The 12,907-nt window shown below is 44.0% G+C and overlaps 1 protein-coding gene across 3 annotated transcripts in view; it reads right to left on the bottom strand.

Moving 5' to 3' along the window:
- Positions 1-12,907, bottom strand: part of smurf2 (SMAD specific E3 ubiquitin protein ligase 2) — a 52,007-nt gene that overhangs the window by 6,005 nt on the left and 33,095 nt on the right. For all 3 annotated transcript variants that reach the window (XM_044330963.1, XM_044330964.1, XM_044330966.1), the window contains 10 exons: positions 12,149-12,233; positions 11,837-11,920; positions 11,067-11,281; positions 7,859-7,943; positions 6,711-6,869; positions 6,517-6,564; positions 2,590-2,791; positions 989-1,092; positions 584-698; positions 112-290 (listed from right to left, as the gene is read on the bottom strand). In XM_044330963.1, coding sequence (XP_044186898.1) covers positions 112-290; positions 584-698; positions 989-1,092; positions 2,590-2,791; positions 6,517-6,564; positions 6,711-6,869; positions 7,859-7,943; positions 11,067-11,281; positions 11,837-11,920; positions 12,149-12,233 — 1,276 coding nt within the window. The remainder of the gene's footprint in view (positions 1-111; positions 291-583; positions 699-988; positions 1,093-2,589; positions 2,792-6,516; positions 6,565-6,710; positions 6,870-7,858; positions 7,944-11,066; positions 11,282-11,836; positions 11,921-12,148; positions 12,234-12,907) is intronic.

The raw sequence follows: 12,907 nt of genomic DNA, 5'->3' as shown, positions 1-12,907 counted from the left end.
GAAAACACATGGAAACCTCGCTGACCTTGTTGGTCTAAAAATCCTCTGTCACTTTTCATTTAAATGGAAAAGTCAATTCTGTTATTGATTTTTCTACAAAAATGTACGTACAGGATCCAGACGAGGCTGTTGTGCAGGTCAGGGTCTACAGACTCCATGTCGTCCAGGGTGATGGGTTTACCCAGCAGCTGTTTGTAGAAGGGTAAGGTAAAGCCTCCGTCTATGTAGTGGCCGTGGAACACTGCCATCCCCATGATACGGCCCACAAAGTGAAAGTATGACAAGTGCTCCTGGTGGTAGACATAACATATTCAGTTTCTAAATAAGATAGCAGTGAGTTCCTGGCAGAGCTGAGTGTATTCTCCCGCAGACTATTTATATTTACTTTTCTCTGACACTAGGAATTGATTGCACTGTGCGTCAGATTATTACATACAGGAAGAGGATATCACTTTTTTTTTTTTTTTTTTTTACCACTGCCATTATGATACTGAATTCCCCTTTTGACAGACCACCCCATCCACATGACATAAGCAGTAAATTGCACTCAACACAACAGTTGTTAGTAATGACTGTGACTTACAGGGTTGACAGCAGAATCCGGGTTAATCTGCAGGGTGTAGATGTCATCGCGGGAGTACTGGAACAAGCCGTAGTACGGGTTCAGCATCTCGTGCGATAGCAGATAGAGCCACTCTCTGCCCAGAGCACACCACACAGATAGGACAGGCAGGAGATGGAGGGGGGGGGGGGGGGGGGGGGGGGGGATTGGAAAAAAGACAGAGATACTGGTTACATCCTCTGCATTGTAATTCTGAGTTCAGAGAAAAAACATCAGCTGAAATGATTCAAAAACAACAGTGAGTAACTTGTGTGCTTTGGTACTCTTCCACTAGGAGGCAGACCTCAGTGGAAAAAGTGATGCAGTATTTACAAAACCAAAATCTGAGTTACATCTACCGTGCTCCTCTTGGCTATGACTCCTTACCTGGCCACTCCTCCGTAGTCCAGCCCCTCTTCTCCTCTAAACTTCACCATTAGCCTTTTCCACAGATCCTTCGGCCTCATCTTCATCACCTGTCGATACGATTCCTGCGACGCAGACACAAACAAACACACACACGTCTCGTCAAAGACAGTAAAGGCATCGGTTAGACAGTTGGTGACCTTACTGAGTTTGTCCTGCTAGGACCTCCGCAGTGAGGACTCAAAGAAAAGACATCAATTTGTTTGCAATATCCATTTGTGGAGTCCTGTCTGAGGGGACGCTGTCAAAAATCATCATCCCACTCTCTACCTTCCCATCATTAAAGCCCCGTGCCATGCACTACAAGAAAATACAACTGCTATACAGAAAGGTTCAGCCTATTCGAAAAGTACTGAACTAAAGAGCTACAGGAGGAGAGAGTACTGAAAGTGCTGTACACTGAGATTTTCTCTACTGTAGCAGTTTTGTGAGAAATGAGACGGTTGCAGTGTGGTGTTACAGCAGTCATTTCCAATTGGTTCTCTGTTGTGAGGCCGAGATCGCTCCACCTCAATCAGTGTTCGTCCCACGTGCAGACGGCTCACAGCGTCAGGGGGAGGGTTCATTTAAAGTGGATTAGGGGCAGTTATAATAAACACAGCCATAAGACTATAATAACACAGCCTCTTCCACAGCCAGCTTCCACTATGCCCTCCAGATACAGCAGACAACTGAGAGGTGCTGTGAGAAAGATGGGAATGTCTTATCTACACCAAAAAAGTACACATAAAGACAGCTCTGACAGTCCACCAGCTAACACTTGCCTATTCAGTCATAATTTAATGCTTCAGCTGGTCTGGAGAAGCTATGCAGTTATGTCTCGCTCAACCTCAAGACGTCCTCTGCCCCCCCCCCCCCCGCCCCCCCTCAACATTGAGATCAGCCAACAAAAATGTCTTCGTTCAGATTAACAGACGCGGCTGTTCCAGCACATTCCAGTGCATATTTTATGAGGGTCACGCAGTCTGTTGCAGGTGTTGTTGCTCTGATGAAGGCCCTGCGCCTCCTTGATGCAGAAAAACTCCCCCACTGAGCGAATGTACTTGAGAAAATCCTCATCCCAAACAAGAGGTCTGCTTTAGATTTTGAACAGACTACCTTCACACATCATAGATAACCATGTGTGTGAGAAATCATTGTCACAGCCAAACTGCTATGGGCAATGACCTTTATGGGAGTAGACAAGAAGAAGGGAGGGAAAAACCTTCACATAACTTGGGTGAATCTATAAATAACTTGTACAATTACGAGCAGGTACAAAAGAATGATATAATGTGCTTATTGCTTCACTTCCAGGGCAAGCAGTGCACTGGCAATATTTGTAAATTGGGGGATGTTTTGGGGGCAGGTGGTTGTGCAATGAAGGAAATATAAGATAATTTCCATGTTTTTCTAGCATTTTATGATCCATTTCAATTGTTTCATGCATTCTCCAGCTGTGACAACTGAATTTCCCTCTGGGTTCAATTATGTACCTATTTCAGACCATCTTTAATAACTTGCCTCCATTCAGACACGGATGATATGATGACATGACTGAGCCTGTGTCTTTCCATCCTCACCTCAAAGATCTCCTCACGGGACACCTCTATGCGGCAGTGGCCAGCCTGAGGCTGCTGCTGGGACAGTTCCTGGCGGAGGATCTTGAGCTTCTGAACAAGGTCTCTCTTGTACTTGGGCACAGTGAGGCACTCTGCCTCCTCTGGGAGCTGACCAGGGGACACCAGAGCCTGCTGGGCCTGATCCTTCAACTGGTTCTGACGACTGAAGGGCAGACGACAGGGAGAGAGCAGTGATGAGAGAGGCAGAAATGAGTGGGAGAGAGGTGAGAGAGGGGAGAAAGAGAAAGAAGACAAGATGAGAGACAAAAATTAAAAGACTTAGAAGTACCAATACTGATCTCAAACAAGCTCACTTGTGAAAAAAAGTAGGCAAGTGATTTTTCAAAAACAACAAGAGGAATGCCAAGAAACTCAGAATACAGTTTTCTGAGAATGAGAGTTGTGTCTCTGTTCTTTGCTGACTGCACAGAACCAGGAGTAAACACACTGAGGTCATCTGGGAAGCACATCAAGTCAAACAGCTGCCTCGGCCCCTCAGAGACAGACAGACATAGGTGGAGGTGGGGTTACTGGAGGTAAGACATCTCCTACGCACGCACACACGCACACGCACACACCTTCCTCTCTCCTCCTCTCCACCTGGCAGAGGCCTGGTGGTCTCACACAGAGAGATGGCTGAACTAAAATAAGGATTTTTTTTTTTTTTTTTTTTTTACAGTGGAGCAGCAGAATTTGACTGAGGAGCAAAAAGTTCTACAAATAGATCCTCTGTTGCTTTTGACTCATCATGTACACTTGAGGTAATGTCGGGTCATTGAGGACACATCTCAGAGGCATGCTGGCACATTCTGTCTAGAAGTTTTAGAAGAAACGAGAGACAACTGCAGGCACTGTGATGGATAGATAAGCTGACCTGCTAACTTAGAAAATGACCATTTAGTAGTACCATTTGAATGTAAAAGCATTTAAATAAACTTTGCTACCTTTCAAATCATTTCCTAAGTGTCCTCTCTTCTACTAGATACTACAAAAAAAAAGACAAAATGTGCTAAAAACAGAAGAATCTCAAGAAATCAGCATTTGATGAAACATTTCAAACACAGTAACAAAAAAAGCGGTTGACCACAATATCAACAGTGTGACTGTGAACATCATCTGTGGTTAATGTTGACTTCACCGGATGAAGAATACAACTTTTAAACTAGAAGCTGCGTTTAGGAAGAAGGCCTCAGAGGGTGGCACAGTAGGGAGGGGGGCACACAACACACACAGAATCAAAAGACCCTTTATGGGGCCGGCACTAAAGGATTATTTCCACAATGGCCTTTTGCACTTCAGTGGGGGGTAGCAGGCGAGCAGGGTCATAAACACCAGACTTGAGAGCCGAACACAGAGGGTGGTGGAGTCATACATGTATCAGTCTGTGTGCATGCAGTATGGCTGTGTAGGCTGTGATACTCGAAGCGATGCCAAGGTTAAGATAAACGTTTTCACACAGACTTTTGTTGACTAATTTGATCAAACCACAAAGTTTTCAAAAGGAGAAAACAAACAGAGGAGGAAGTGAAACTGTCAGCCAGCTCATTTCATGACAGAATACAGTTGTCAGAAGTTAATTTAGCTCAAGACTTCTACTCTCAAGTATCCGCCCGATGGCTTGCATTCTCCGCGACCACAATGACAACTTCTCTTTAACAAAGCGACAGAGTTTGGTTTCCAGTGTTTGCCCAGTTAAATCCAGTTTGGCTTTTCAATCACTTCCTGCTATCTCAGAAAGCCACAGGGCCCCATAGGACACTCGAGACCTCCTCTTGAATCCCTTTATTTCCTGCAGACTAGACTCCGAGGGGGGGCAGGAAGGGCACTTTCCCGACAGCACCCAAACACTGTAGACAACTCGGAGGGTGGGAGGGGAAGGAAGGAGAGAAGAGGCACGGAGCATCTCTTCCTGCACTTTCACCCATAAATCAAACATTCCTGCTGTGTCTCTCTTGCTCTTTCTCTCATGGTTGTAGGCAAACAAGCCGCAGAGTTCTCTCTTCTCTTTGCAACTCCTCACTGATGAGCAGAACTCTGGTGCATGTTACCTTAAGTAACTGTAATAAAAGCAATGTTTTTGCTATGTGACAAATCACAAGCTTCTTGGAAACGACAGAGTTATTTCTCATGCAACTGTACAGAGGGCAGTTCTGCAGCCAGGTTTTAAAACCAGACAAGGATTCAGTTACCTATTGAACAGTGACCTTGACCAGTCAGGGGGGCTTGGATTCAGCAGAAGATTGCAACATCATACGGGGAATATAACCAAAACCGTGCTCTGGATGCTCAGGCAATGTCTTTAGCAAATAAAAAAGGCTATAAACTATAACTTTGACGGACATATATATATCAGACATTTTTGTGGGATGACGGCACATGAGGGGTGAAAATTTCTGAAATCCCTGACTTGATAAAAGGCAGATGTCTTGATGGAAATCCATGACGACTGATATCTTTTCCAGAGTTTTGTCACAAGCAAGAAAGTCCCTCCAAAATCTATTCGATTTGCAGTTAAAGAGCAGCTTCAAAGCTCCTCACTGGTAAGCAAGGACAGAAACTGCACCAAAGGTAATAGATCATCTATTATAGGGTTAATATAATTAGAATGGATTGAGGTAAGCCAAGGTTAAACCTTAATCATGAACAATTTCTAAAGAAGTTATTTCACAAATCTCAGGCAAAGGTCTATGCGCCCTTGAACAACCGGGAGACGTATGGCACTCTACAGCACAAATCTAACAATTTATGTTACGTTGTGATAAAGACTTTTCACTTCATATAAAACTGTGTAACAAAACTTGCAAATATACTTGATGAAAATGGCACAACACATACGACAGTAATAGCTATAGAGAGACACATATAAAATAATGCCTGTGATCTTACTTAAAAAAAACATTCTCGCTCCCTGGCTTTGATGTGCACCAATTATCTTACCAGAATACATATACAAAAGAAATTCTATGCATGAGAGATTTTCACACATCTGGCCATAATCATGCTCGTGACAAAATCCTGCATTAAAAACAAATGTGGCGTGCCAGGCTACATTTTTATAAGACTTTTCAGGGAACCATAGATGAAAAAAAGCAAAACGAATACAAAATCCAAAACACGTTCTTTGATCCATTTGAACGGGGAAAAAAGAAATCTGATCTCTCCGTCGATGCATTCCGTCTCTCTCTGCACGGAGAAGGAATGAGGTCAGGCGGAGGAGGCCCTCCAAGGCACCCATACACTGCTCCACCTTTGTGGAGCAAAGACCTATGGGTAATTCTACGGCTATCTTAGCACAGTATGTGTTTGAACAGCTGCACAGGGGAAGAAATTCTGAACACATGCATCCATGCACGCAGGCATGTACCAAGCACAGAAGCATGAACCAACACACATGAACCTACACAGATGGACACACACACAGTTCATTCATTGACTTGGGCATCGAATTTATGCGCCGTTTCCTGGACGTAAGACGCTCCTCAGCCACAGACACAGCAGCCCTGGTTTCCACTCTGCTATCTGATGTCTGGCCAAAGCCAGCTTTGTGACGGATTGTGTGCTAAAACGCCTTTATGATCAAAACCTCTGCGGGGCTGAGGAATTTGAATTTTTGTGTGGAAAGAAAGAGTGAGGGGGAGTGCACTTAACTCTGTGTAGGTATTTCTGTGTGTGTGTGTATGTGTGTGCAAACGTCTGCTCAGCAGACGGCTACTCTGAGTGCTGAACCTCTACAGGTGGTGAACACACCTTGGCACAGGATCCCACTGTAAAACATTGACTGAGGGGGAGGCAAAGCAAGTAAGTCTGTGAATGTCTGAAAGAGTGTGTGCTTGTGTGTGTTCCTGTCTGTGTGCAGAAAGGACAACTGGCATGAAGCCCAAACCTTACCTGACATTCTGACTTTCAATGCCTCCTCGAGAACCATTGGGGCTTGGACTACAGGCGCAAAACAAAGAAAAGATGAAGACAGTAAATAAATCAGTTACAGACACTCAATACTCTGCTTTTATATCCCGTTTTTATGTACTGTCTAATGGATTCACTATTACAGGTTCCTGGCTCAAGCGTGCTGTAGGACTCACTTTAGGACTAGATGCAGATTGGCGGAGAGGCGTGGGTCTGTGAACTGCGTGGTTCGATTGTTGTGGTCGACAAAGTAAACCCTCCCGGTTGCGGTGTTCCGTATCTCCCATCCAGGAGGGAGGGGACCCAGTTCCTCACAGTTCACATTACTCAGATCTCTGAAATGCGACACAAGAGCACATAATAAAGCATAAAGTGCACAAGAATTTAAGAAAAATAGAGGCAACTCAGGGTGGGACAGAGGGAAAAGACAAAGCACACACACATTAAAATTCTAGGTATAAAACATACCAGAGCACTGACTAACTGGACTCAGGCGGACAGCAAGATTCCGAGATGTCTGAGAAATCACTTTTATTCTATTTTTCTTCTTCCTCCCATCTAAATTATTTACTGCTGCCCTGCAACCCCTTTCAGCTGGACTCCATGGAGACAAAAAGCTTCAGAAATTACAGCAGGCTTGCTATGCTGGCGCTGACTTTTCTGTTTTGCAGGGTTAAAGCCAAAGGGACCGGAGCCTCACGAGCAATGAGAGCTTGGCAGCTCAGCCATCTTGCTAATGTTGGAGCTGTCTGAAGAGCACTCAGTAAGGTGTGGCGTGACCAATAGCCTCCTATCAAGAGCAATAAAAGATAGAATGCAAGAGAGCAGTGGCCAGGTATTAGAATATCAGTCATGTTTTATTGATAGCGTCTGGAGTGCACTGGAGCCTGTTTTTGCAAATGCACATGCAGATCTGTGTGCGTGTGCATTTCTCTTGGAATATGGTAATCAACTGGAAACACATGCCTGAGTGAGTATTGCCCAAAAGCCTCTGGTATGGCTGATTGAGACCTGAGTGCTTTTGGCCATGTGTCCCAGAGTGAGGACTGAATCGCTCTCAGAACGCGGAGACATGGGTCCTCGCAGCATGTCAGATTTGTTATCGGCTGCAGGTTTACAGCAAATGACAAGTGGAGCAGGACTAAGAGACTATAATGACACAACCTATGGGTAATGTCAGTTATGTCGCTGTTGGTTGGTAAATTCACAATGATTAAAGCATCTGTGGCAATCCCAATGTTTTATATATTTTACAGTATATATGGTGGTGAGTGAAGTGATAATGGAGAACATCATGAGGTCACAGATCCCATGGGGGACGTACCTGGGTACTCTGGGGTCATGCCACGTGCTGACACCTGTCTGAGTGTGGAGGAAGTACACTTGGCCTTGCTGCGTGGTCCTCTGCTCTGTAAGGAGACAAGAAAAGGGGGTTAATCAGTGATAGATTTGGAGATTTTGGTGAACTGATGGTGTAAATAAAATTAAAAAGAAAAAAACGGACGCATTTTGCTTCAACCTTGGCATAGAATGTACGTCAAAGTTATGCATTTAAAATATATGGAAATGAAACTGACTTTGATTCATGTGCCAAATGTATACAGATTGTGCTTATAGTCTGTCTGCGTAAGAGAGAGATCATACAGATGGAGATAAAAGGACTGCTTGAGTCAGTGGAGATCCCAAAGGCAGCCAGGAAGAGGCGGGGGAGAGGGGTGAGAGACAGGGTGACGAACATTGGAGAGGAAAGGAGAGGAGAGATGGGGTTGTCTGACTTTTGAGTTGGTGAGCTCATTCATCACAGCCTGACAAGAGATATTTCCATGGAGCTGCCTGCCAGAGTACTCTTCTCTGGCATCCCTCTAAACCCACCACCCTGCTTTAACATGCATGTACACATAACCTTCTAAACCCACATCCACCCCGTGAGCGAGCGCTATACGTTTGAAACACGGGGTGACGCCTCTTGGCTAATGTGTGCTCACATGAGAGGAATCAGAGCTGATCACAGGTTTTATAGGAGCTGCCCGAGAATTAAGAAGTAAGGACAGAGATAGAAAGAGCATGAGAGAGATAGAGAGACAAGAATAGAGAGGCGAGGAGCCTCCTAATCTGAAGGACTGAGGGCAAGGCTGTGATACGCTTCTGTGGCTCTGGCTCCAAAATCCTGCAGAAGATTTTACTGTGAGGATAAACAAGACTCCCCAAGGCTGTGTGGGGGATCGCAGCTTGTGTGTGTGTGTGTATGTGTTTGCTTTTACATGAATGCGTCTGATTGTTTGACTGCGTGCAGAAAGGAGAAGGGGGAGGGGGGGGGAATGAATGGCTGCCGCCAGCCTTTAACAGCTAGATCAATTCAATTAGATTGTCTAAAATGGAGCCAGTATTTCAGGCTCCTTGTGTGGAGCTGCAGCATCATCAGAGAGGCGCTGGACTGAATGAGGACACAGATTAGCTGGGTTACTGAGCCCAGTGTTGAGCCGGGAGGAGGGCGGAGGCGAAGCAATTAACACAACAGCATTACAGTGATGACACGATTCTTAGTGGAAGGTAGAGATGGCTTTCATAGGGGATAAAAAACCCAGCATACTTGTGTAATTAGAATATTGAATATTTATTTGTCTCAAGATTAGAGTGTCAACATGTATTATTAGTATAGTGGTGACATACCTACACAGCTCTATCAGATGAGCAGATGAATGGATGTTTTTAACACTATTAACTATATATAAGTGTATATTATTACAATATTTTTTATATAATTAAACTGTCAGTGTTAAGGTTAGTTTGGTCAAGTACTACTAGTGGCAGAAGCTAGATGTTTCAACCATTTCTCCATTACTTTTAGCCAAAACACCATTCAGGTTCTGACATAACCGATGGCCCAGGGCCAGTAAAAGTTTATGCAAGTTGATTGGCCACAGGCCAGTGACTGCCAATCAGAGTCATGGGTATACAGTTTAGGACAAGGGGAAGGACGTTTCTCTTCATTTGATAACGTTAAAAGTAAAGTTAGGCTTTGCTGTCGGCTTCCCAACTCATTTAAAAAAGATGAGAGGAAGAGAGAGAGCATGAGCAAGCGAAATAGAGAGAGAGCGAGCAGTGGCGGTTGAGTGAGGAAAGGGAGTGGCGGTAGCGAGAACAAAGCCAGTGAATGAGAGAAATAAAACGTTATTTTCTGATTGTTTCACGGCGGTTACATTCTAAAGCAGAAATAAATAACCATCAAACACTCAACAGGTGATTTACTGTGAGAGACAGACGCTCTTAGTTTCTGTTTCATTTTCCTCTTCTGCATTTCTCCTTTTCATTCATTCATTACTGTTCAAATCCATGTCTGTAGTGGACAGGTGGCTCACAGAAGCAGACAGAAGGAGCTTGGAGTGAACACGCGCACACAATCAAATGCCATAATGTTCTTTCTCTCACTGTTCTATCTTAACGAGTACGTTTCTGCAGATCTCTCAGCGTTGTCTCAAAGAGTCTATTATTAAGGTCATCCATACTCGCTGAAATGATATCATAAATTCTGTTCTCTTCCCCCTAAGTATTACATACTCTCTGGCTTTACACAAAATATGGAGAAACCTACATTTATACACCATTCATTTACTGATCCAATATGTGCCTCATTTTATATTTTGCATATTTGTGTAATATATCAACATTACATATCCATAACTAAAGGAAATCAAATCTAAAGGGAACGTCACTGTTGTACGCATTTGGTATACAAAGAATAAATCACCAAAATTATGGAAAAAAGTTAGTTTCATTTTTTTGGCTGCCAGGCCAGTGAAAATATACAAGGGGCCAGTAAAACCAGATCTACTGGCCAAGTGGGCCAGTGGGGAAAAATGTTATGTTGGACACTTATCCATTTATCCAGTCCTTCTAGCTGTATGTTTATCCATTTATCCATTATCCATCCATTTATACTTCTAGCTAATTTCTCTGCTAGCTTGCTGACTAGTTTTCAGGCACCCTCAGTCGCAACATGTGGTATTCAGGTGTTACAGCTGACTCAATATATGGATATATATACACACGGTATATATTTTTTAAAATATATATTTTTTAATCAAATTAGTTGAGCCACTCCACAATCTTTCCAAGTACCCTCTGGGGTACTGGAACCCCTGGTTGGGAATCACTGGTATGGTATTTCTTCAATGTGTTTTCAGTGAATTTGGGGGAACTAAGGATAATGTTGATCTGAACTTAAAGTCCCCTCTCAATTCCTTTCCATCATTAGTTCCACTAGGTGTTTTTAGATCTGTAAAAAAAACTGAGGGGAAATGCACAGCTATTCTAGTGAGGTGCTGGATTGCAGGCAGGTTTTCAGATCTGCTCATATTTGGCAATTTATATCATGATACAGAACATCACATACACAACACAATCCTTGTTGTAATCATTTTAATGCTGGCTGAGCATAAGGCTCATCAGGTTTATATTTTCTTAGCAGCCAGGCAACCTGCAAAATGTATGTAAATGTACTAGTCTTTCACTGGTACTGGCTTCCTACTAACCATATCCCTCAGGGAGGTCTGGGGGTGTGTGCAGGTGGGTTCTGCTCATGTAGTTGCGGTGTCTCTGGGAGCGGACGCGTCTCTCTTGGGCACGCTGGTCACCGTCACTTGGCGGCAATGCTGTGGTGGGCGTGGCCCCGTTCGTGCTGATAGGCGTGTTCTCATCCACAATGCAGCTGAGAGGCCGGCCGGGGCTGGAGTACTCTGATGCAGGTCTGAGAGGGGCAGACAGGTGGAGGGAAGTGTTAAAAAGGAGGATGATGGGGAATACAACAACAACCACAGAGAAGAAAAAGAAAAGGAGCATCTCTACAAATACAAACAGCAGCAAATCTATACGTAGCGTTTAGGAAGTCTTCATGTGCTAACTTAGAGAGCCATTCAAGCCAGCACCGACCAAAAAACAAAAAGTACTGAGCAATAAGAGCTGCCTGAGGTCAACTTTGGCAAGAACTGGGTGATGAAGAGCAAGGTAGTGAATAAAGACAGTAAAAAAGGAACATAAGTACAAAAGACAGAGGCTGAGCGGGGAAGAGACGCCCTTATTTCCGCTCGTCAACTCCGTGACTTCCCTGGCTCTTCCACGTCATTTAACACCACTGTCTGGAGCAGTCTGTCTGACACCTTTTTTTGAGGAGCCCACTCAAATCTTGGACACAGCTCCCCCGTTTGGGATCACTGAGGTCAGAGATGAGGTCTTCCATAGGCCTGCTGCTGTTTGATTTAAGAGGTCTGGGTTTGAGTTTCTGTGGGCTGTACAGTGTACTCACCTGGTAGGCCTCTCCCACTGTGTGGTGCGTGTGATGTGGTTCAAGTACTGGATTCGTCCAGACGCGGTCCTCCTCTCCTCCCAGCTGGCAGCAGAAACATACACACACACAGCAGTGAGCGGACATGGTTAAGTAGCCACAGAACCATCGAGTAGTGTTCTGTCTCGCTCCTCTGTCTCACCACATGCAAATATCATATTCGGTCTATCTTTACCCCCGTACTTCAAGGCAGCATTTATTGTTTTGGATTTGCAAGAGCCTCCAAAAAAAGCTCCTTCTGAGATGATAAGAGATTTCCCCCAACTGACTCACCCATCTGGAAGATCATTGTCAAACAGCCGACTGCAGTCCACCACAGGGCCTCCTGTGCCTATCCGGTCCCTAGACTGCAGGCTCACTGCAGCAACACATGGCAGACAGATGCACACACACCAGGATTACTAGACAGCAGATTACAGTGCAGACACAGATAGTTTATCGGAGCACAAAATGGAGCTATATATCTTTATGAGTAACAGGAATAGGGTTAAATTTTATCAGTGGTATACTGGAGGGTCTGGTTAAAGGAAGCGTGTGTTGCATTTTCCTTTACTTCTTCATTTTTTCCTCCTGCAGGGATGGACTGGTATTATGAAATCTAATACTAAATTTTACATGAAGACGGTGATAAATGTCACAACAATGATGGGTAATTCTTGTCTGCCAAGAATTAAAAATAGTTCACATTTATGTACTGATAATGACATTAAGGAATATCCTCAAGAGTATTGTGACTTGACAGAATATGGAAGGTTATTACAAGCTCCGATTATTACAAGAACTGTAAAAACAACCAAAAAAGGATGACTAGATATTTTAATGGAAATTGTTAGGATGACTCAAACTAATGGTTGCTTGTTGTCTTTTTTGTAAATGCTGCCCATCTACACTGCCACACAAGTGGTTATTATACCACAATAAATGAAGGACATCACACGGTACAGTACATCTGACCTGATGGTGAAGAATAAGGAGCGGAATACACTCCTGTAGGACTGTTTCAGGTATTTGATCTTCATGTAAGTGCCATTT

This window comes from Thunnus albacares, chromosome 17, assembly GCF_914725855.1.
Source record: "Thunnus albacares chromosome 17, fThuAlb1.1, whole genome shotgun sequence".
NCBI lineage: Eukaryota > Metazoa > Chordata > Actinopteri > Scombriformes > Scombridae > Thunnus > Thunnus albacares.
This window is presented reverse-complemented; position numbering and strand designations above follow the sequence as displayed.